Source organism: Dermochelys coriacea, chromosome 4, assembly GCF_009764565.3.
Source record: "Dermochelys coriacea isolate rDerCor1 chromosome 4, rDerCor1.pri.v4, whole genome shotgun sequence".
Classification (NCBI taxonomy): Eukaryota; Metazoa; Chordata; order Testudines; family Dermochelyidae; genus Dermochelys; species Dermochelys coriacea.
Genome location: NC_050071.1, coordinates 19667272 through 19691885, shown reverse-complemented (window position 1 = coordinate 19691885; position 24614 = coordinate 19667272). Strand labels below are relative to the sequence as shown.

General features: G+C 38.3%; 1 protein-coding gene across 23 annotated transcripts in view; it reads left to right on the top strand.

Annotated features, from left to right (window-relative positions):
* The window catches only part of MAPK10 (mitogen-activated protein kinase 10), a 250225-nt gene extending 226921 nt beyond the window's left edge, over positions 1-23304 (top strand). For 19 of the 23 annotated variants that reach the window (XM_043512440.1, XM_038398766.2, XM_043512438.1 and 16 more), the window contains 2 exons: positions 672-749; positions 8432-23304. In XM_043512440.1, coding sequence (XP_043368375.1) covers positions 672-749; positions 8432-8574 — 221 coding nt within the window. In that variant the 3' untranslated portion in view covers positions 8575-23304. Of the gene's footprint in view, positions 1-671; positions 750-8426 lie in introns of all 23 variants that reach the window. The other 4 variants (XM_043512455.1, XM_043512452.1, XM_043512451.1 and 1 more) reach the window with 1 other exon arrangement.
* Positions 23305-24614: the final 1310 nt, after the last annotated feature.

Sequence of the window (24614 nt, the reverse complement as noted above, 5' to 3'; positions counted from 1 at the left end):
AGCGAACTTGGATAGATAGAACGGAAAGACTTACTAAAGCTCAAATAGGCAAAATGAGATTGTGGAAGGCTGGTAGAATGCTCTTAAACTCTCTTCCTCTCAAGTAGGGGGAAAAGAGGGCTGAGTGTGAGAAATAAAAAGAAACAAGCAAAAACATATGGGAAATGGTTACACAGGCAGCAAGCAGGCATGGAAAAATGTTGGTTTAATGCTTGCACTCTTTTATTACATATTCGTCTGTAAAGGTTTAGCTTCATTCCCAGTTTGTATGGTTTAAAGACTGGCCCATACAGCAAGTGTTAAATCATTATAATGCATTGCATGAAAGTTTTAAAACTCCCTAGTGCATTTGTGGCTTAATCTTGGTATACAGAAGAGTCTTAAATTACCTTAATTCAGCACACTGAATTTGCTGTGCTCAAGCCTATTTTGCAGTGATAGATGTGGAACGTAAGCTCAGTTACAACAGTCCTATTCCTTTCACTGTTACTGAAGTGACAGAGGACATGACAAAACTGCTTGAATGGCTCCAGCAGCAGCAACAAGGATAGGGGGGAATAACTGGTGTGGGAAGAGAAGAGAGAGTGACTGATTTAGCAGTTTATAGCATTAAGTTGTTCATGGGCACAAGAACTAGCTATTTTCATAACGGCATCAATTGTCTTTCACAGAATTGATCTACAAGGAAGTAATGAATTCTGAAGAAAAAACTAAAAATGGAGTAGTAAAAGGACAGCCTTCTCCTTCAGGTACTCAACCCCAATGAATAACCTTAACATGTTCTCCACAGCAGCATAGAGAGGCTGCAGTTATACATCTGAAGCTGAAAATGTATTCTACAATTTAGTGCTTATAATGAGTTGTTTTATTAACTGAACTCCGGAGTCACTTTAATATTTAAAAATAGGCTGTTTAGGTTCCATGCGAGTTTTGAGGTTATTTTGGGGATTTCTTCACACTGAACTCATGTTCTCATCTGCACTGGCGTTTCTAAGGACTAGACAAACACAATAGTTGTACAGTGTTGAAATGGAGATGGGGAATGGTTAATATTTTCAGAACCACCAGGAAAAAGAATGTCAGGGATGGCACATTACGTTTCTAAACGAGTAAATGAGCAAAACCTATTGAAGTCAATCTATTGGTGCCCATTTATTCTAGCGCAGAATTTGACCCTATGTCCATAAAAGTACACTGCCCAAGCATACTATTTGGACCTTCTCCTGTACTTGATCCTTTCAGAAACTCTGATGATGTTAAAACACTTTATTTGAAATATTGATTGAGACTGGGTAAGCAAATAGACTAGAAGGGCCATATTTTTACATAAGGATCCCTAAACTGCCTCCACAAAATACATATTCTCAAAATGAGCAAAATCCACATGCATGCAAACAAGCATTTATATACCAACGGTGATTGTGTATACGCAAATGGGTAACTGTGGAGACATACATTTTTAGACAAACATTAGGCATCCAGATTTAAAATATTTGCATCCCTGTATGAATGTTTCTATGCATGAAACAACCTTCAATACATTCTAATCATTAATTGCAGTGTTCTCCACTTCGATTTCTTGTGAGTAGATGTTCACCATTCAATATGGAAAAGTCATATTTAATCAAAAGGTTCTTAATGTGTGATGTGTCCCTGTATGTTTACTGTTTTGCACTGAGCATATCCATGCCATCTTTCATCTTGCCAATGTGACACTATGCGATGCACCATTACTCAGCGATGGAACTAGGGGAAACATGATGAAAGTGTGATAAGTCAATACAGCGCTTACTGGCAATACTAGGGCTCTATTATTGAATCTTGATTTCAGCTACAAGGAAAAAGATATGAAAGGCAATCCAATGAGTTGCTGAAGTGTAGCTGGTGAAGTACATTACAGGCAGATTTGACGTAGGGAATTATTGTACTGTCACTGAAAAAATAAATCTGAAGGCCTGCCAGGTATTTGAATAAATCCTTGTAATTTAACATTGCTCTGCTAAAGAGCAGTGCTTGATACTGATTTATGTGCAAATAATACTGTAGTTGCTTGTTTTGGGAACTAATTCATAAAGCCAACCGAAGAATAATGTTTGCATAAAAAAATGTTTGCTTCCCTGTTCCATTTCCTCTATGCAGAAGGTTTTTGTTGATTTGTTTTGTTTACTTAAACACTTTTGAGCATGCAAAATTGCAATTTCTTATGTGTTTTTCTTTCACCATTCTCCTTTTAATTGCCTTTTCATTATCAGTGTCAAATAACGGTAGCAACTTCCTTTAAAATCGAATGTGGGGAGGAGAGCCTGTTTTGTGGAAATACTAACTTCCCAGTTTTTCAGGCCTCTGTTACTGAAAGATATATTTTTATTAAAAATATGAGGACAAACAAATCTGCCAATTTTGAGGATCAGGGTACAGCATGGTGGAAACATTACCATTATAACAAAAAAAACTTTTAAAATTTGATTAGTTAGCAAATCAAATACCAAAATGTGCTAAGGCTAGAAAGATATTTTCCCAAGAAAATGGCCCTCATAAAGTAGTTGAGCTTTTGAGCATCCTGGTGAAAATTGGATTTGATTAGGCAGATTGAGGAGGATTTGAAAAAAACACCTTTGATGCATATTCAGTAATTGGGGTCTGATTATTTGCACTTCTTACCACAGTTTTGAGTAAAGGAAGACTGCACTGTGTGGTCCAGGTCCTCAGCTAATGCAAGTCAGCTTAGTTCCTTTTAATATAACACAGCTGTGCCGATTTACATTGGCTGAGGATTTTGCCTTGCCTAGTCATCCAGTTCATTTAGGCAGTGATTTAAGGAGGAGAGCAGCCTCAACACACTGTGTAGGTGTTAAGATATGAACAGAATGGGGCAGAGTTCCTTAGCAAGTGCTGTCTACCAAAGTGTGCATTGTGGGTGGACTCCAGCACTGTGCAGAGTGCCAGTACAAGGCTTATGCACCACTGAACTTCTACTTTGAGGTCTTGGTAAGATGGCCCCGTTGAAGTTGGTAGATTTCCCTCAAGGACACTTCTGTTTTCATGTTCGTAATTTATTGATCAAAAGAATATAAATTGTGTGAGAGTTTATGGCTTTCTTGGCAAATGAAGGCACCCTTCATTTTCAATGCAAATGAGGGCTGTTTTGCCAAAGAATAGAAGCACCAAGCTTCCCATTTCAACTTCCTGAATCTCCATTTTAATACAATGCTACTGAGGTAAAATCAGTGGAGGGTCAGACCCCTAGAGTTTGCAAGCAAAACCAAAAGGCATCCTGTGTATTTGCCACCTAAGATTTGCTGTCTTTGTCTTTCTTGCGGCTACACAGTGAAAAGTACCTTTAACAGCAGTAAATGCTGTGAACCGTTCTCTAGTCGAACCTCCTGGAGACTTGTTAGCTAGGGCATATTGATAGTTGAAAACATTTCCTTTTTATATATGTATACATTTTTGCAATTAGTCAGAATTAATTACTTTTTAAGTCTTAACCTTGCTGCATTTTGGGATCTCTAAATATATCTGTGTTACAGATAAATCCAGATGTTTCAAACCTCATTGAAATATTTATATTTCAAAAGAAACCTTGTCACATCATGTCTTGGCTGGCAGCCTGCACGTGCCTGGGAACTCTCTGGCTTCTTTGCTGTGCTCTTCCACAAAGAACATGCTAGGAGATTGCTACACAAGGGCTGCTTAGATTTCTCTACCAGGAGTTTCTTATTAAAATGAGGAGCACTCTGGCATATAAGTGGTCAGTTTTAAGAGGTCACTTGCCACCTGCAATCCAGCAGTGTTCTTGTGCCATTAACTCTTGCAGCTAACCTGGGCCATGGCTGGGGCAGAGAATCAGAAACTGTACCCAGCTCCCTGACCGTGAGAGTCTAATTTTCACATGGTTCCAAGACTTGGCTATATATCTCGTTTTACTCACACAAGCAGAGTATTTTGAAAGTGGCTATTTGTGTACAAAAATAAGCAGGTAGCTAGATGCATGACTGCATCATTTCCAAATGCCTATTTTCCTACATGAATATGGCTTTTGTATGTACAAAAAGATGCACGTGATATTTTAAGAATGCAGGAGTAGAGGTCACATCTCACAATGTGGTCCTGTTTGACCACCTTCATGAAACTAGTTTCTAGGTGCCAGAGTGGGCCTGAATTTTATGATGCCTAGCTGGAGATCTGTCCTTGTTTTTCCAGCTCCCCCCCAAAAAAGTTTTAAAAAAATCCTCTCATGCCCAGTTATCTGGAATATACGTTTTAAATATTTTGCCATTAATTAGAATCCAGAGTTGAACCTTTACAATGTTTCCTTTAATTCCTGAAGAATAATCTGAATGCTTAGTCTCTGAATTAATTTCAGATAGATTTGATGCTTGCAATATACATATATTTGAAGAACAAAAATGTAGGGATGGATACTTCTAGTGTTATGTCAGTTCAGGCATGCTGTATTAGTACATCCATAAATGTAGTGACAATTTTTGTTTTTAAGAGAAAGTGAATGGCCATTACTTTAGCATAATCTATTCACTAATGGTCATTTATGATTGACCCATGAACTTCCTGATGATTCTATCCAAAGCACCATTTAGAAATAAAAAATAGCAGCTGGTTATCAAGATGTTTGTTTCTGTTAGATCCTAGTTCTCAGGTCTCTTTTCTGAAGTCATTTGACAAAATATAAGTAGAGAAGTGGCTGGGTAAGACTTGGTTTTGCTTCATACAAAAGGTCAACGCATAGATTCCAAGGCCAGAAAGGACCATTGTGATCATCTAATCTGACCTCCTGTGCAATACAAGCCATAGAACTTCCCCAAAATAATTCCTAGAAAATCTTTTAGAAAATCCAATTTTGATTTAAAAATTGTCAGTGATGGAGAATCCATCATGACCCTTGGTAAATTGTTCCACTGGTTATCCTCATTGTCAAAAATGTATTCCTTATTTCCAGACTGAATTTAGCTAGCGTTACCTTCCAGCCATTAGACCATGTTATACGTTTCTCGCTAGACTGAGGAGCCCATTATTCCCCATGTGGATACTTAATCAAATCACTCCTTAATCTTTATTTTGTTAAACTAAATGGATTCAGCTCCTTGAGTCTAACACTCTAAGGCATCTTTTCTAATCTCTTAGCTCTTCTCTGAACCATCTCCAATTTCTCAACATCCGTCTTGAAAGCAGAACTGGACATGGTGTTCCAGCAACTGTTGCTTCCGTGCCAAATATAGAGGTTAAATAACCTCTCTGCTCCTACTTGAGATTCCCCTGTTTATGGATCCCAGGATTCCATTAGCTCTTTTGGCCACAGCCTCACATTGGGAGCTCATATTCAGCTAATTATCCACCACAACCCCTAAATATTTCTCCATTAATAAAGAGAGGCATGAATAATCATAGAAACAATAATGTGTCAGTTTGTATTTGGTCTCAAATATGAAGCATATCTTACTGTATGTCAACTACAAGGCAGAAAGGCAGCATTTTATTCCCATCCCCTTAAAATAAATGCATATTTGCGTGATTAGAGAACTGTGAGGTTTGGGTCTGGTCAGCTTCTTAGGCCCAGGCCTAAAAAGAAACAAGTTTCTGTTGGGAACCATGTATCAATCCCTCTCTTGCATTCTGTATTGTGTCGTCTCACCGCTGTTGTAACCGTGGTGGCTGAAGGATGTTGTAGTCCAATTGTTTCCAGTCAGCTATGTGGCTGGTGAGAAGGAAGCCAGGGGAGAAACATTGAGACATCTCTGTATGTGGCTATAAATAGAACCCGTGATTGAAATAACTGTACTCTGGAAAGTGGCATAAGGCTTGATGTCCCTTCCACCACAAATGCTTGATAGATCTTCTCATTACCTTCTTAGGGAGCCAGCCACATTCTAGCATGCAACTTTGTGGAAAGCTCCAGCAAGGTATGAAAGTTGCTACTCTCCATGGCACTGTGATCTGGCCAACCTGCAGTGCAAGGTCTTTAGATCTGTAGCTTTCCTGTTACCTCCCAGACCATGGAGCTTGCTGTAATACCCGTAGGGTCCCCCTTATTCTTGCACCTCAGATGCACAATGCCCTCCCCTCCCCAGCAAGGTATAGCAAGGTTGAAATTGTCTTTATGGGCCGGTATGTCAGATCTATATGGATGAACATCAATGCTGATTCAAACTGAGTCATGATTGGAAAACAAGGCTTCCTGGCTTTCCAATAGTATAAAGCATTCCGCTTCCTGGAAGGTTGCATTAAAATGAAGTCATGCTCACTATCATCTTGCTTTTGTTCTCCCACTTGAAATCTGACATGAATTTAGCTGGTACCACAGTATCTAGAACTCAAAGACAATTAGAAGCCCCAGGGACTTGTATCTTAAAAAATATGTTTATCATCCTAGCTTTAAAGAGATTTAAATCTTTGTGTGCAATCAGCTGTTGAAATCAATTGGGAATTCAAATGGAAATAAAAAAACAAGGTTGAGTGACATGATTGTTAAGGTATGATATCTTGTGATTTTCCAGGGCTAGAAGCCCTTTGGAAACATTTACTGTCCTAAAGAATAAGTGCCAGAATGCCAAACACTGGCTCCTGGACCAGTGATCTAAAAGACAAAATGTGTAGTCAATATCCAGATCGGAATGCATTCTCCCAAGTGAAGGGGTTTTGATTTGTTTTTCATATATTGGCTATAGGGTCTACAAGTCAATATTCATAATAACATTTTGAACCAAAAGTATGAGAAGGAATATCAGGATCCTGAATTCTAACTGGAATTTTTGCCTTGCAAGAAGGCATTTGGCTTGTTTACACATCAAAACTGTGACCCAAGAAACAATTTGCTAACTCAGAAATGTAAAACCTAGCTACTTGCTGCAAAGCAGTGGGGTGAGCATGTTAGATATCTGTATCTGGTGCTGAGGAGTGCTGGGAGAAGATCCTTTCTTGTACTGACCATTGGCATGTTACAAAATTAATATTTATTTTAAGGCAAGCTGTTTTTGATATGGCATTTCAGTCAAAATATTCGGTACAGCTAGCTTTCTTTTCCAAAATGCTACAGAGCATGATCTTCTGCATTAGATGATCATTTTTTTCAGGGTGCTGGAGTTGCCCTAGCATTGGCATGAAAACATTCCAAATATGCCCCATCGCCCTAGAGTATGCAGTAGGAACTAATGCAGAGAATATGGTTGCAGTGGTGTGGAAGGCATCAGAAAGCAGCATTTTTCTCCTTGCAATGCAAATCCAACTTGTTTGTTGCATATCAATGGAGAATGTCTTCTTTCTTGCTGAATATGGTATAAAATGTGCAGGCAATTCCCTTTACGTGATGAAAAAGGGAAGTTCTTCTGATATATTTGCTGTCTGCTTTAAAACCTGGATGCCTCTGCATAATTTAGGTTTACTATGTCACATGCACTTGTTTATTCATTAACATGCCCACTGAGGATGTTTATTCCTAACCCAGGGAGTTAGTAGAGGTTGACTTATGACCTGAAGAATGAGAATTTGTTGCCCGTACACATTTATATCCTCTCTAATGTGAACATGACCACTCTTAATAGTCAGATGCCTGTCTAATCCTCTTTTGAATCCCATTAACCTCCTCCCCTCAATAATATTTGTGGAAGTGAGTTCCTTAGGATCATTTTGCATTGTTTTTAAAAAATTACTCTTTTTAGCAGTGCTAAAGTTGTGGCTTTTTAATTTTATTGGGTGACTCCTTCTGATCTCTTACTATAAGGAAGGGTAAATAGGATCATATGAGTGACCTTCTCACAGTGAGGTGGCAAAGTTTGCAGATGATACTAAACTGCTCAAGATAGTTAAGATCAAATCACACTGTGAGGAACTTCAGAAAGATCTCACAAAACTAAGTGATTGCACAACAAAATGGCAAATGAAATTTAATGTGGATAAATGTAATGCACATTTGAAAAAATAATCTCAACTCTAGATACAATATGATGGGGGCTAATTTAGCTACAATTAATGCCTCCTGCAGTCTGTTCAGGCTCAATTTCAGTGGACCACAAGCCCCTAGCCTGATTTTTTCATGGCTCTAAGAGGATACATCATTGAAGTCACTTTATAAGAAATGCAACATGGATTTTATTCAAAACAACCTCATGAGGTAGAAGTTTCCCGCCAAAACTTCTGTAGTTTAATATGTTAATCAAGACTAGAACTTAAGGCTGGAAAAGGAAGCTTTATGGTCCGAATCTTACTGCCATCAAAGTCAATAGCTAAACTTCCATTGACCTGTATGGCTCCAGGAATGGGCTTTCTATGGCCTATTTTTGTTGACCTTCCATTGTTGCTTAAAATGGTGCGTGTTCCAAATCCCTGTTGCAACAAGAAATGCTTCGTTTGTCTTCAAGTTACAAGGAATCCTTGGGTTTCAGGTTTAATCACATTGGTGTTCATTTTCTTAGCACAGGTGCAGCAGTGAACAGCAGTGAAAGCCTCCCTCCATCCTCATCTGTCAACGACATCTCCTCCATGTCCACTGACCAAACTCTGGCATCTGACACCGACAGCAGCTTGGAAGCTTCTGCAGGACCCCTCGGTTGTTGCAGGTGACTAGCCGCCTGCCTGCGAAACCCAACGTTCTTCAGAAGATGAGGCAATTTAGGGGGAAAATAACAAGAATAAACGATGGAAAAGAAGAAAAATAAAAGATAAAGATTTAAATGAAACAAAACCCTTTTCAGCCTGCTTCTCCTACAGAGTTATGTAATGCAGCTAAGCTCAAATATATATTTAACTTATAGTTGCTCTGCTTTGGTCTTCTTCCAATGATGCTTACTGAAAAAAAAAGGGAATTAAAGAAGCCTTTTTTTCCCCATGAAATGTAAAATTAATGGCTGCAAAACCAGCAACCTGCAACTGTCCTTCACACTGGCATGACAAGGTGTGCAGTAGCCACTCTACATATGTATGTGTGTGTATCTGATTTCACTATCTTGCTAATCTATTTTACTACTTCTGACCACTTAGATATAGATACACACACATTTATCTCAGTACATGTACAGCAAACACACACAAATGTGTATGATAGTATGTGCAACTGTGTATCTCTATACATTATATACAGATACACAGTGTGCACTCTAGAACTAATTGGCCCATTTCATGTGAACATCTGTAACATATTGCCAGTATATAATCTATTCTGTTTGTTCATTAAGTTGTATATCATATAAGATTTGTAAAAGCAAAAATAATAAGTCAAGCCTGAGCTCTCTCAGACCCTTGAAGATGTAGCACCCAACTTTCAACTGATATATATATTTTTAATAATACTGGTTTGTATGGAGGATGCACAGAATGGAGATTTACAAGGAAAATGTGCATCAGTTGTGCATGCTAACATTTGTTGCTTTGATTTTTAGAACAGATATGAGCTAGGACCAGGTTAAAAGGAAGCACATCTATCTTTGGGAGCTGTTGGGGTTGAGGATGGAGGAGTTGTCCTGTGAATACCTAATATCTCAGCCCACAAGAACTTCAGAGACACACTTTTCATAGTGATAATACAGTGAGTTATTTTTCTTAGCTTATAGATAGGCTTATCGTTGTTAATTATAATGTATGTGTGTGTGTTAGGGGCTAAAATGTGGGGGGATAAGCTCAGATAACAACAGGACGGATGTACACAATTTTTATGTATCATTTATGACTAGGTGCTTGGTAAGCCAGGATTGCAGACAAGGGATGTTTGCAGTCTACTCCCTCTCTAGGTATTTGTTGCTGCAAAAGAGTTGAATTCCCTTTAAATAATTTCCCTTGTGGGAATTACATTACTTGGACACCACTGGTTCTATAGTTCCTTTCAGCCTTTCCCCCGGTGACAAATCAGCTGATTTCTCAAAATGCTTCATCAACTGGGCTACACATAGCAGGTTAGTAAATTGAATGGTCAAATATTCTCATACATTTAATATGCTTTGTCTTTATTTAACAGCCAGGAGCCAAGCTGAGAGTGTAACAATCAGGGTCTCAGGCAGCTTTTGCTTATTTCTAAAGAAGCCAATATTGAGTAAATATCAATTGGATTTTGACAGATAATACTTTGAACTTGCAGCAGAGAGTAGTGTCAGGTCTTTTAACAGTGTACACCAACACTACACAATTGTTTATGGCAACCGAAGAACAGTTTTTCCTCCTGAAACAGCAATGAGAATTTTAGGTAGGCAAAATGCAACTGTCTGAGTTGGAATTTAGCCAGGATTCTCATCTCTCTCCTCTTATCCAAATGTGCTGTGCCATCTGTAATGTATGCCTCATCCAAATGGCAGGAAAAGTTAATTTAAATAGCTTATTCTATTTAACTGTAATGTATGACAATTTTTGAATCTACAAATATTTGATTGGACAGTTGACAAATCTGCCATCCCTAAACTGGGGAAAATATCTGAATATCAACTGAGATTTTGTCCAAAGTAAAAAGCGAACAATAAAGCTTCCACTCAAGTATGTAAAATAAAAATAAAGAATAAATGTAATGTAATCTCAGAGTTAGTAGCTCTGAGTGGTCTTGAAATTACACTATAAAGTAATTTTTCCCCAGGTATGTTTTGGTGGCTTTTTTTCCATGACATTTTTTCATATATTGAAAACAAAATTATGTATGTAATTTTTCTAAAAACTCAGTTACAGCAGTAGGTGTGAAAGCAATAAGTATAAACAATAAATTACTACTGCTAATAGATTTAGCAATATTCTCTCTTAAAGCCATGAAATATCATAACATTATTTAGCAACATGACCTTAATCCAGCCTCAGGTGAATGCAAATACTAATGAAAGTGTTTAAAGGGATACCACAATGCATTGTAGGTGTGTCAAAAGCAATAACACTGAGGGGGATTTCTTAGCAATAATAGTAGCTATCAGGCCCAGATTTCAATCATCATACATTAACACTAGTAAAATATAGATAATTCACCTCCATTTTATATCCTCTTGGCATGAATCATTTTGGGTTGTATTCTCAACCGAAAAAAGCGTGAGTTTCTTGGAGTGACAGATTATTAAATGAGTGCAACTAACTACAAACATGCCATAGACTTTCAGAACAATTTCAGTGAAGTGATAGTAATACTGTGAACATAGCTACAGAGGCAGTATCTGCGAAGTGCTTTGTATAGTGCTACTTAAAGTGTGTTTAATCTCCCAAATTTAATCTGTCAAAACTAGGACGATGACCATTCTCTTGTGCAGTACAATTCATTTTTCCCTGGGCTCATGAAAAGGGATGTGATCACCATAAAAGATGTCCCAGTGATTGGCACTATAGGAATCCCTAAGATAGAGAATACAGTTTATCTAAATGCCTGTCTAAGGCCCTGATTCATCAAAACACCAATGCGTGTGCCTAAGTCACACACAGGTCAATGGACTTTCACATATGCTTATAATTAAGCATATGCTTTAGTTCTTTGCTGAATAGGGATGAACATAATTAAGTGCTCTGCTGAGTTGTGGCCTAAGTAAACAATCATAGCATTTCTTTTTGTCCTTAAATTTGTCAATCTTCCTTTTGGGCAGCTCTGCTCTTTGAAGGGTGCAAGGCTCTCCACCCTGGACAAAGCTATCAGCAAATGAGCAATAGACCTTGTCGGATCTGTCAGAGCTGGAGTAACAACCCCTCAAACCTGAATAGTATCATTCATTTTCCCTTGGCTCAGGAAGTTGATGCTGTCAACATGTAACCTAAAGGAATACAGGTACCGATCAACTAGAAACTACAGTGACTGATGCTCTGTAAATACCTATGGATAGATAAAAACCTTCATAGCTTCTAGAAGTTCCAGACATCGGTGTTTCAAGCCTTTTCCTCATTAGTTCAATATTGTAGCCAGCATGAAATGATAGTTGCTCTTATTCTTTCTCTTGCAAGTGATTTTTAAATCTACCTCTGTTTTTAATAGTAATTAATACCTCGCACTTATATGCTTTCAAAGTGCTTTACAGCTAAAATAATGGAGAGAATGAGACACACTCTGGCTAAGGGCTAGATTTAATGCCTGAAACTGCCGATAGGAACCTATGCACTTTTGCAATATCCCACTAGGCATCTAACTTTCATTGACTTCCATTGAATTTAGGTGCCTAGGTGCTTTTGAAAATTCCACTAGGCACCTATCTGCATCTTCAGGTGTCTGATACCTTTAAATACCTGCCCTTAAGTGACTTCCTTAAATCATGTTGATAGCCACTGGCAGAGTAAGGTGATTGCCAATCTCTGTTCTGAACACTAGTTAAAGTCACTTTAAGAAACTGTAGAGGAAGGAAATGATTGAAGAACCTTTCCAATGGGGCTACTACATCTTCAGGGGCATCTTTCTAAGTTTCTGGATGGTATGAGAACCCTACAGGAATTACAGTGTACTAATGCTTCTAAGAGACTGATATTTTTCCTTGTTTGAACGTGAAGGAGGTTGAAATAAACAGATGGTTATGCAGGTCTAGCTATTGGTATGGAGATTAACCTTGCTCCTGCAAGCTTGATGGCTATTGGAAGAGTGGTTTCTTTTTAGGCTTGCTCTGGTTATGCAACACCCACAATGCATGACTGACTAATCATTTCCCTTATAGAAAAATATAGAATGTAACAGAAAATTATCACCAGCCTATAGAATTTAAATAGAGGTATAATTTTCTGCTATAGGATTCTAAAGATTGGTTCACTAAATCTCCATAAAGGATAATATCCAGAGAGCCCTACTGGTTTCAATAAATTCTAAAGAAACATTCCATGAGGATTGTAATGTATCTTTAGACAATTAAAGTATTTCTTTAAGTTGGTCCAACACTGAGATGTTTGCAACTCACATTCTTCTTCTGAATTATTCTAATTTACATGGGATGCCTGATGTAACCTCAAGTTCAGTAGATTACTACATCACATAGCATTTAAGTGGAAGTACACTTACGGTAGCTTATTTTTTTTTAATCAAAAATAGAACCAAGATGACAAACACATCCCTAAGTCATTGAATTTTTCCTTTTGAAATTCTTTTCTTCATGGCATAAATCTGTAACTCCAAGAGGTGGCAACATTGGCTAGATCAGATGATGCTGTGGCAATACCACTCACTTTGCTAAATTTACAAGCCAAGCTGAGGCTCCCATATGTGGTTTTACCTTCAGGCTGTTACCTGGTGCTTACTGAAGAAACTAGATTTATGTTAGTGCCCTGAGGACAATTTCCATAACACTATCCCTTCATTAAATCCCATCCAAATTGATACTATTGAGTAGAGCTGGTTGGAAGTTTTCTAACAACATTTTTTTTCATCTGAACATGCTGATTCATCAGAACCCAAACTGTTCGCGAGACAGGATTGGTTTTGATGAAGCTTCCAATTTGAAAAAATTTGGAGGGAGAAAAAGGTTTTGAAATTGCCACAAGTCCCAAATTGACCTGATCTGCTATGTATTATTATGATCAATTTGCAGAAATTTTTCAAGATTTTCCCTATTTGGGACAAGACAAATTTTCAAAATCTCAAATTCTCAACCCATCTATACTCTTTAGTGTTTCTGAGGAGAGGAACACAGAAGGAAAACCTGTTGGGAAAGAATTAGATTTTTGTTAAATAGTCAGGCAAACACAAGTGTGAGTTAGCTGTTTAGGTTTGCATTTTTTCTGCGTGCATGAGTATGTGTATGTTTTTAGGTTCTTCGTGATATACTAATATTTGATCCAAATTTCTTAATGTGGAAAATGATCCTGTAAACTTAATCAAACCTTGCATCTTCAAGAATCTGATAGTTGTGCTTGTTTCAATTTACATCAGTTTTCAAAGGATACCATTAACTTGTGACAGGCTGAAGACGAACTTTAAATAAATATACCCCCTACACAAACAAAATAACAATGTTCAGCAGATTTGAATATTCCACAACTATGTAATGTCTTAATTAGAAAAAATTGTTTGTCATCTTTGAGGAGTAGGAAAATAGCTCTGTCCAATGTAATTTAGTGGAATCCATGAGATATATTAGGAACTTGTCAGTAAGACCTAATATCTCTTTTTTTTAATTCGGTATTGATTGCAAGAGCTGAATTGTTTAAACCTCATTTCTGTTCAATCTTGTTGACAAATGTCAGGTTAAGGCTTTTGGAGAAGGTCCAAATCTGCAAAAAGAACATTGAAAACTCCTGCCAAGGCCAAGTGAGTCATTTCCAGCTGAGGCTGAAAGGTTGAAATGTATATACTCAAGTAAGACTTGGCCACTTTGGAAACTAAAATACCCTCATCAGTTTAGACAGGCACACTTGTTCTCTTTGCTAATTTCCACTGAACAGAGCCATCCTTTTCTTCTAGAAAACCAGATATTTACAATGTAAATAGCTGAACTGATTCTATCCTTCTCTGTAACTAATATGTAATAATTCACCACCTCAGCTTGTTGGATCTTTTTTAAAAAAAAATCACTGTATGCCTAAATGTAGTTGACCTCTGGCTATTTCCTTGATCAGGCATGTACTGAGAAGGAAGATCCCAGGGGTTTGTGTATATAAAGAATCATGTATATTTAGTAAATTAAGCGGGACTTACGGCCAGTATACATTAAACAACAACAGTAACAAAATCTCCAAAACCTAACTAGGAAAATGAACTGTCACCTTGCCATGTCCATTCTGTAATAAGACACCTGCCTGTAGTCCTGCATGAGCGGACTTCAAAGTATAACTGACATTAGGGACTGTAACATATAAGTGTTGATAAAAGTAGATTATTAAAAAAACCAAAAAGCCAATTAAGGTTCAGCATGAAGACTGGGGGATAAATGTCCAACTTTGTTGCAAGATCCTAGATTGAAGCAGTAGCTAGAACCACTAAGCATGGATAAACTGAAAATATTACCATTTCCCCCTCCTTACATTGTTTTCTTTTTTCTCCTTATATGTTCCCTCTGGTTGGTGTAAGGGCCCCATATTAGCTTTGGATTCATTCATCGATAGTTTTGAGTTATTAAAAGCAGAAGGGACTTTCCTTCCCCCTTCATGTCAAAAGGAAATCTTGTCTGAGTTCTTCTCATGAAGATACTTTTCACTGGTATACTGATTTGCTTTTGTTTAGTTGGTTTTTAGTGTTCCAGATAAATAACATAGTGTAGTAAACCATACTGATATAGGACCTCATTATGCATGTCATCTGCACACATTAACTTCAGTGAGACTTTGGGTGCACCAAGTCATGTAGGGTCAGGATTCAAATGAAATACTTTAAGTACTCTATGTGTGAAGCCCCAAGTGCACCTCTGTGACTGTACATTGGGAAAGCTGCTGAATTTTACAGAATGGGACCCTCCTTACCTGTGAAGAAGCTGTAGCCAATGAGTGAACTTCACTCCTCCTCCTTAGGGCACCTGTATGAGGTCTGTGCTTTACTTATGCCCTACTTTGAGGAGTTAGTGTTGTGGAGGCCTTGTTAAGGGCTCTCTGCACAGGGGTGTATTTCACCTACTGAACATGTATGTATGTCAAGACAGACTGTTCCAATAAGGAATGTTTGGGTTGCTTTCTTTAAGAACTAGCTCTATACTAATTTAATTAAAATAGTTTTATCCAAGAAATCCTATTTGATCTTCATGTGGTGGGTGAAATGAGAAAAGGCAAACATAGTGAGCCCTTACAGCCCTCTCTATTTTCTTGCCCCTTTTCCTTCACCCCTTATTAAGTTATGGAGATAAAAATCAGCCTAAAGCAACTCTCAACTTACTTCAATGCCTTTAAGGAGCAGAATAGAAAAAAGAGTGGGGTTTGGGTAACATTACTATTGTAAATCAGTGATAAGCAAGGAATTCAAATGTATTTTTGTGTTAAGATAGTGATATGATTAGGCTATGCAGAGCTGAGTCCCCTACAGTAACTAGGCAAAACAAGTTGAGCATTGTGGTCTATTCTTCTTCCAGTTTTCATGCAAAGAAATGGGCCAAAACTAAAACATTTAATTCAAACCCCATTGATTTGCTGCAGAATTTGGATTTAAAACCCAGGATCCAAACACCTTTATAAGGTTCCAAAATGGAACGGGGTGGTGGTGGGAATATTTTCCATTTAAATGTACTTGAAATCTTCCAATACAGGGTTTTTGTGAGGCTTGCACCTCTCCAGCATAGAAGTAAAAATCTTTATGAGAACACTTCATGAGATCTCTGAATCCAAATCCACACACTAGCCATATTTTGACTTCAAACAAACCCTGAATCCTAAATTATAGTGGTTCTAGAGCAGGATCTGGCCATTGCTGTTGCATATCACATAATGCCCATTGACCTTGATAGGGAGCCGTGGTTCAAGCAGTTTAAAATAATACACCTCTAACTTGAAATTTCAGTTCTTTAGTCTGCTGCTCTCACTTTTAATTTCACTTATTTTGGTGAAAAGTAGTTTGTTATAGAAAGATTGGTTATGGCAAATAATCTATGTTGAATAGCATTTATAGAAATGAGGCAAAACTTTACCTGTCTATTTGTTCAGAGCACATAGGAAAGAGAACGGTATCATCATTGGGATTAAGATCAGCAAGTAAATTTTGTGCCTGGCAAAAATTCATAAGGAGACTGTAAAGCTGGATTAAGCATATTAGTGCAGGTTCTAATTCATTTTAGATGTTTGATATGGCTTCAGTCCATTTGAATGGTAGAGGCAGATGCTGGTGTGATGGAAAACTAAAGCCTGATGGTCCTATAGATTGAAACTGTGGCCAACAACCAGTCATTTTGGCTTTCTCCACATTACTAATGGCACAAGCCTTTTCTCTTGGGGTTTTTTGGGGGTAGCATAAAACAATTGTTTATGAAAAAACACATTCTCCAATTAACTGCTCTCTGGCTAAGACCTTCTTCAAACCAATACAAATAAAGCATGAACTCCATTTTAGGTTAATAAACTGTGCCTTCTCCAGCAGATGGTCATGATTTTTAATCATAATGTTCTTCTGAACTCTCCTATTAACTGCACAGCTTGAAGCGCTTAGCTAGCATGTCTTCAAGAAGATGTGATTATGGGTCTCTTAGTGTATGTGATGCATTGTGAGCAAGTTTAGTTGGTTTAATTACTAGTGATTTCTTAATGGATTTGTCATATTGTAAAATGGGCCTCGGGGAAGGATTAATTACTGTTTGTCTTGTTGATGCCTCCGTTGAAGGCTTTGTCCATATCCCAGCAGGACACACATTTGTATATAATAGTAACTGGGCCAGTGAAAAAAATAGCTACTTTTCTGAATGCTTATGCCAAGTCTCCTTATAGGGAGCAGCTGGCTTTCAGCTCTGCAGTGAGATACTGTAAATGTGGAACAAAGGATTTGAACATCTAAAACTTTTCCCCTTCAAAGGAGGATTGTGAAAGGAATTTCAAGATGGTTAACAACTTCCAGCTCTGGCTGATGTGAGATGCAGGTAGAAAATGTATGATCTCATCTTAATACAAACTATATTTTGGTTCCAGGATATTCAAGAGACAAGGTGGGTGAGGTCATATCTTTTACTAGACCAACCTCTGTTGGTGAGAGAGACAAGCTTTCTAGCGACACAAAGCTCTTGCTTGTCTTTTTCACCAATAGAAGTTGGTCCAATAAAAAGCTATTAACTCATCCATCTTGTTTCTCTACAAACTATATAGGCAGACATTGAAATCATTCTCTTTCATTTTCCAGGAACAACCAATGGTTTAGGGAATGTGTGGGGTGGAAAATCTTTTAAGGTCATCTATTCACTGATTGACATATGTTAGGGAGGAACAGTCCTGTATAGATATGGGCAAGAAATCATCTGCAGGTGCCATGAAAATACCAGCCGCACAAATGAAGTGACACTGGAATTGGACCATTGAGTCCAGTATGTGACAGGGATCAGTTCCCGAGGCATCAGGCGTATAGGTGGTGGAAAATACCCCTCAGTGTGCCGTAATATATATGATGGTGCAGAAAACAGTTCTTCTTGGCGATCAATTTATGCCGGGAGGCATCAGGATTATTTGCCTTACATTCTCCAAAACCAGATCTTATCTTTTCATCTTCAGTCCTTCTGCCTTGCCCTAAAACTAGGGAAAATAATTACTAGTGGGCTGAACTCTGATAAGACCTCAAGCCAGGAGGAGAGATTTGCGGGGTCCCTACAAATCAAATGTGGACCAGGTTTGCCAGTGAGGTTAAAAAAACCCAAACAAAACAAGCCTTGAGTCTAGCCTGAAACAAATTTAGAGTGAACCTACACTCTTTATTGTAGAATATTGATTTTTTAATGACCCCAAACACTGTATTAATTAGCAAACCTATCATAAACTGTCCTGGTTGCAGCTCTTGCTTTAAGGTTTACATAAGGACAGGCTATGTTTCAGGTAGAACAATCAGACTCAATACTGCATGATTTTAACCCCAATTTAAGGGAGCATGAACAAAGAGAAATTTAAATGAAGAGTTTGCATAAAACCTTTCTAAAGAGAAAAACTGCTAATTTCCATAGAGCCCCTAGCCTGAAGTGGGAGGTCTAAGAAAAAGAGAGGGACTGCTATTTAAAGTCACTGCACCTAGTGAGAAATGAAACCCTATATCTGAATATTGTGAACTTTGGAGTTCTAAGGCAGAGCCCTGGTCAAACTGCAGCTCAAGCCCAATGACATATCATGTGGGTTCTTAGCAGTGGCAGAGGATTGCTTTTTGTATTCAGTTTCCTGAAAGGTCAGTGCATATTATTTAAGTGTAAATGCACTTACCCCTAGTGTTCTCTCTGGCACTGTAGACCTTCTCATCCTCTTCCCCACTCCAAAAGAGAGGCAAATGCAGCAACACTCACCATTGGTGACTCCAGTTGAACAAGTGGTAGCACTACTGAGCTGTTTGCTTTTATCTTGCGGACCTCCTGCATGATCAGTTCAAATGGAATGAGTATGTTAATGGCAGAGGCAATAAAATTACAGTGTCACTACAATCTTTCACTCACCAGCAGCAAAATGTATGATTGCTAAAACTTAGGGAATGAATTGTTATAATGAGTATTAACTATCCTTTCTCCTTTTCTGGTGTTAATGACATTGACCGAATAACAGAAGTGTCACCTCTAACATCTTTAACAGTGCAGCATACAATGCAATCTACATAGGCACAGCCACTACTCTTTAATGCACAAAGTGTGTTGGTGCCATTGTGACACACAATGAAGCCAGAGCTCAGGGACTTGGAGAAAGATTCCACTCCAGATTTGCAATGCATCTTTCAGCAAGTTGACTGTAGTATTGTTTTAATTGCAAACCCTTTAGTGGACATAGCTCACACTGGATTTAGAGCTGGACAGGGCAGAGTTGACAACCAAGAATATTCCCCAGTTATTCCCTGCCTATGCTGGTTTGTACAAAACTTCTCCTATGATTGCAGTTTTCACATTACTCTTCTGATTGTGGCCTTGTAAAGCTGTATGTATAACCTCTTTTAGAAGAACACAAGTGAAGGAACATGAGGCGAAGCAAGATCATCATCTAAAGGCAAGAATGTACTGAAGGCATCTGGAACCAAACCAAACCAGTGCTCCTATCAGTTCTGTACTGCATTTCTTCCCCTACTCTGTGCAAACTGTGCAGTTTATCATGTTCTTGATGCTCATGGACATTTCAGGTAATGCTGCTTTTCTTAGAACAAGCACGTTTCTGCAGCAAGTTTTCTGTTTTTTTAAAAAAACAAAAACAAACAGTTGCCAGTTACCTTTATGGTGTGAGTTGTGTCTTCTCCAAGGGAAGACAATGAAGGAAAAACTCAGATGGATCCTTCACAAGTGTCACTGGCAGACACATTTTCAAAGCATTGTATGGGATTTTAGCCATGGCGAGTCCTGTGAAAATCATTTGCAAGCCTGTGCCTAAAATCCCACAAAAGTTATGGAAAAGTTTGACTTGGTCTTTGGAAGAAAGTGTGTTCATTTACACACTAGGGTTTCTCCAACTGGTACTGACCGCTGATAAGCATGAGACTAGTTTGATGAAACTCACCTCCACACAAGAAAATGAATGTGTCAAAATGGAGATGACATGCTTGCATTGTTCTTTCTTTCAGATAGCTTGGTTGTTTAGTTTGCTGTAATATAGGAAAGGGGAATTATTTCCAGGGGGCATAGCTACATTGCTTTCTCCCCACCTTCACATTGTCTTTGCTTCTTTCATCTTTTCATGTATGCTCTTACAGAGTCCACTGATATTAAACCCCATGGAAATAAAATATAACACCAATGAGCCCTGATACAGTAAAAGCAACTGGAGAATGCTGTAATTATGTAGACCCCTGCTGAAAACCCCATTTAAAGTATGTTTAACACACAGCCTACTTCCCAAACAAAAGCAAGTTATCTACCTGTAATTCTTACCATCTAAAATCAATTATTTAGTGGATTCCTACCCTTGGGTATATGCTTTCTATGTGCACCCACACTGCATAAGGTTGCTGAGGTAGTACAGAGTGAGGGATCTATTGCAACTGGTAACTTTGGAGAAAAATTACCTATTTATCTGTAATTCTTATTGCTTCCCAAAAATATAATGTATGATAAAATCCTACCATTAGGTCCAGCCTTCAAGTATAGTAAATTAATACATAGTGAGTTCTCTCAGAGGAAGCATAGATTCAAAATACCATTTGTTTGAAATAACTGCTTTCAGATCCAGTTTAGTGTATAATGAAATTATCTCTCTGATGTGGTACATCTGTCAGGTAATCCAGAAACAAACTGCAATTTGGCAGTGTTGGGAGCTGCCATCAGAGAGGGTCTAACTTTGTCACCATGCTAATTAATATCTTCATCTGTAAATGGTCCATTTTAGTATCATTCACAAAGGAGTGGCAGAATCAGGTCCAAAGACAGTGTGACGTAGCTTTGATAATACCCACCTATCGAATTGGAATAGTTTCAACTACCTGGTGTTCCAAAGAACCTACACATTTCCAAATCACTTCTGATTAATCATTCTCTATTTAAATCTTAAGGGCTCAGTGAGGTTAGTATGAGGTTAGTTATCATCTACACAACCCTAATGCTCCCTAGCATAGCAAAATTTATGACAGTCTCTCCATAAAGTTAATTTCATGTCTTCTATTTGTAAGTAGAACACTCCAATAAGAGATATTACATCCGATATACAGTAGGTAAAAATAAGATCAATGCATTCTCTTTAAAAGATGACAATGTAGTGTGACACTTACTGATTAAGGAAGTCATTTTGCCCTGTCAGAAGGCTTTTTTTTAATTGTGATTATACTCAAATCCAGGATACATTGTTTAGAGCAGATGTCCCCTAAGAAAAGTCATATTTGTATCAGCGTTATACTCTTGCTCTGAGGAACTAATGAATTTGCATTTTATAGCAAAGAGCATGCAAGGAGGGTATAATTCCACTGAATTACTGGCATACATGCTATAACGGTAATATGCAAGGAACAGTCACATCACAGTGTGAATGAGAGCAAGAGCACGTTATGTTACTTTTGCAGAAAAAAATCAAGTGGAATAGGATTTAGGGTAATACATAGCACCAAGAAATTGAAGAATGAGCTAGAAATCTGCTGTTTTCTAAGTAAATGGAGATTATTTGCCAAGCCAATTTTTCTGTAAAATTCCTCACCCAAGAGATGACTGAATTGACACTATTTAAGCATATGCATTTCTCTAAGTACCAGTTATTTGCTAGTTTAAAGAACTGAGGATCTACCACATTCATACCTGTCCTGAAATGCAATCTGTATCATTATTTACACTATCTAGAAATGCACAGTATGTGAAATAAGAGACCTGTCTTAAGCCATTGTCCAAAGAGATGGCAAAAGTCAGTTAGAAGGTAGTGCAGAACTGGTCTTAAGGGTCTTGATTCTGTATTGCCTCATGGCGTTGTTTATACACGTGACAATTTGTGCAATACATGCCTATTCTGAGTGGGAAGTGTTGCACACACACACCCACCCACCAGTATTGACACAAGGTGCAGGAACTCAGATATTATGACAGGTTTCAGAGTAGCAACCTTTTCTTTTTTCAGATATGATGGGGATGGATGACCTTAGGCCCAAGGTATTTGGGCGTGGGTCTCAGTACAGGAGGCTGCCTATTAATTAGGGTGTCTTGTTCAGATTTTACTGTACATAATTTTAGCACACTTTTCAAGGCACAATGAAAGGATATGGTTAGGAGTTATCACCATAATTCAAGGGTATTACAATGCACAAGGCATAGAGTCATTCTTTTTATTTTTCCAGGAATGCAACTGTCTCATTCGTAATAATAGAGGTAGCACAGTAGCTTTATTGCTATTGCTTAAACCTTCGTGAGGGAAGAAAATGAAGTAGGCTATAATGAGTGTTGAACAACAGTTTCAGCCAAGCCATGTGATTTACATAAATTAATGAACTGATACCTTATTAGCATGCTGATCAGCTAGTCAGAACAACTCTGTCATTATAAGCAATTTTGTATCTGGTGCTACGTTTAGCATTGCAAACTGATGGATGCACACCTGAGAGTCATGTCAGTAGGAAATGATTTCATGACAATCATTTCTGTGTTAGTAGATAACAAATTAAATCAGCACAGTGGGACAAAGCAACATATTCCGATTGGAAATGGTCTTAATACAGGAAAATGCTTGAAAAAAAAATTAAACTGCTACTTACAGCCCAGATCCTAAGTCGGATTCCACACCACATGTGCTGGTGGAGGGCCAGGTTTGGAGACCCTGGGCCAGGAGATGCCCCTTCGCTGGTTGTTCTCCCTACTCTAAAGGAGGGAAGAGGAGTAAGGGGAGGCATGTCAAAAGAACAGCCTATGAGTTCACACAGAGTGTGAATCAATAAGTACCAAGCCCCTGCACTGGAGGGAAGCTGCAGGCCATGGCACCTGTTCTGCCTTCCATAACCTGGGGGAGTTTCTCTGCTGTGACTTGCTTTAGCAGTGTCCTGGACACAGTTACTTAGGCTTGGCACTCGTTTTCAGAATTTACAAACATATAATTTGATTGATGCTTTTTGTTCTAGTTGTCACGTCCATCACTGAGCAACAGAAAATACAACATTGTTTTCACATTGAATTTTAATGTGACCTTTTGGTTAGCTGGCAGAATTCTACATTAAGTCTCTCACCAGGCCTGTTTTAACCAACTCCCAGGACTTTGACTTACCTCCCCTTAAACTCAGAAGACTGAGGCAGGCAGCTCTCAAGGCTGGAAAAGAAAATGCCATTCTTCAGGCCTGCAGGATTTAAAAAAATGACTGAAAGGCGATTTTAACTAACAGGAGGGTAATAAATTGTGGAGTGCCCCCAAAATAAACTTTTTCCCTTTCACATCCAACCCCGAGAATGAAATCACTCCCACCCAAAACAACTACTGCAGAAGCCATCTATATTAGCAAACAATGCATTATGTTTTCTTCCTTATCTCATGCGTAGATGCCAGGTAGTTTAGAGTTAGGGACTTGTTTGGAAAGCGAAGCTCCTACAATAACTACAATCATTGCTCCTGCATGGAACTCACTTTAACAACACTAACCTAGGCCCAACTCTGCATTCCTCAGTGAGGCGAAACTTCTGCTTTACATCCGGCAGGAGTTTTATCCAAATAAGGCAGGTGGGATTAGGGTTAGAATCTTATGGAGATTGAACAATTGAGGAGGAGGAAAAGGATGTTCAACTACTAAGACTAGTTGTAATTCCTTTATGTAAAATAAATAGAAGTTCATTTTTTTGGTACTGTTTGTGACTGATTTTGTTCTGGTGTGAGAAGGAGGTACATGCACGGTTCCTTTACAGCAGTGCAGTGTAAAAGTCTGACAGTCTTTTTTTTCCCATGCCCAAACTCCAGCTCCAAACAGCACCAGACTATTCAGAAAAGTATAATCACTTCAGGAAATGACATACATGCGTCTCCGGTCCTGAACTAATTATATTTTTTTAGACGGAAAGAAAAAAAAAGACACTCGAGATTTTAAATTTACTGTGTATGAATAAATACTCTATGTGTGTGACTGAAAATAAAAAGAACTCTTTGAAATCAGAAGCAGTGTGAATTATTTCATGTACACCTCACACTACCTCTACCTTTCCAAGAGTGGCATTAGTATTGGCCACATTACAGCAGCACCTAGAGGCCCCAGGCAAGGTTGAGACCCCCTTGTGCTAGGTGCTGCATGTACACATAATAAGAGACAGTTCCTATAAGAAAGAATTTATAATCTAAATAGGCAGCAGAATGATTGCCTAAGGGTGCACAAAGGTCAGTGACAGAGCAGTGACTAGAACCCTGGTCTCCTGAGTTTCAGTTCAGTGCCCTATCCACTGGAACACACCACCTCTTAATGTATATTAACATTCAATCCAACAAGCACTGCCCAAAGGAGAGCGCTGCTAAACAGTCAGACTAGAAACTTACCTCCAGAGGAATTAGGGGCAAGTGTTCTGCTCAGGCAAAATCCATTTTGCCTTATTCATTCCCTCTAAAGTCATGTTTTTGCAAATAGTCTGACTCAGAATTTGCCCTGTTTTGCATCCAATGGAGCAGCTCTTGGATATATACAGTAGAAGGGTGTAGTGTAGGTGGTCCTAAACATTTGAGTAGCAGGAGTATTATTC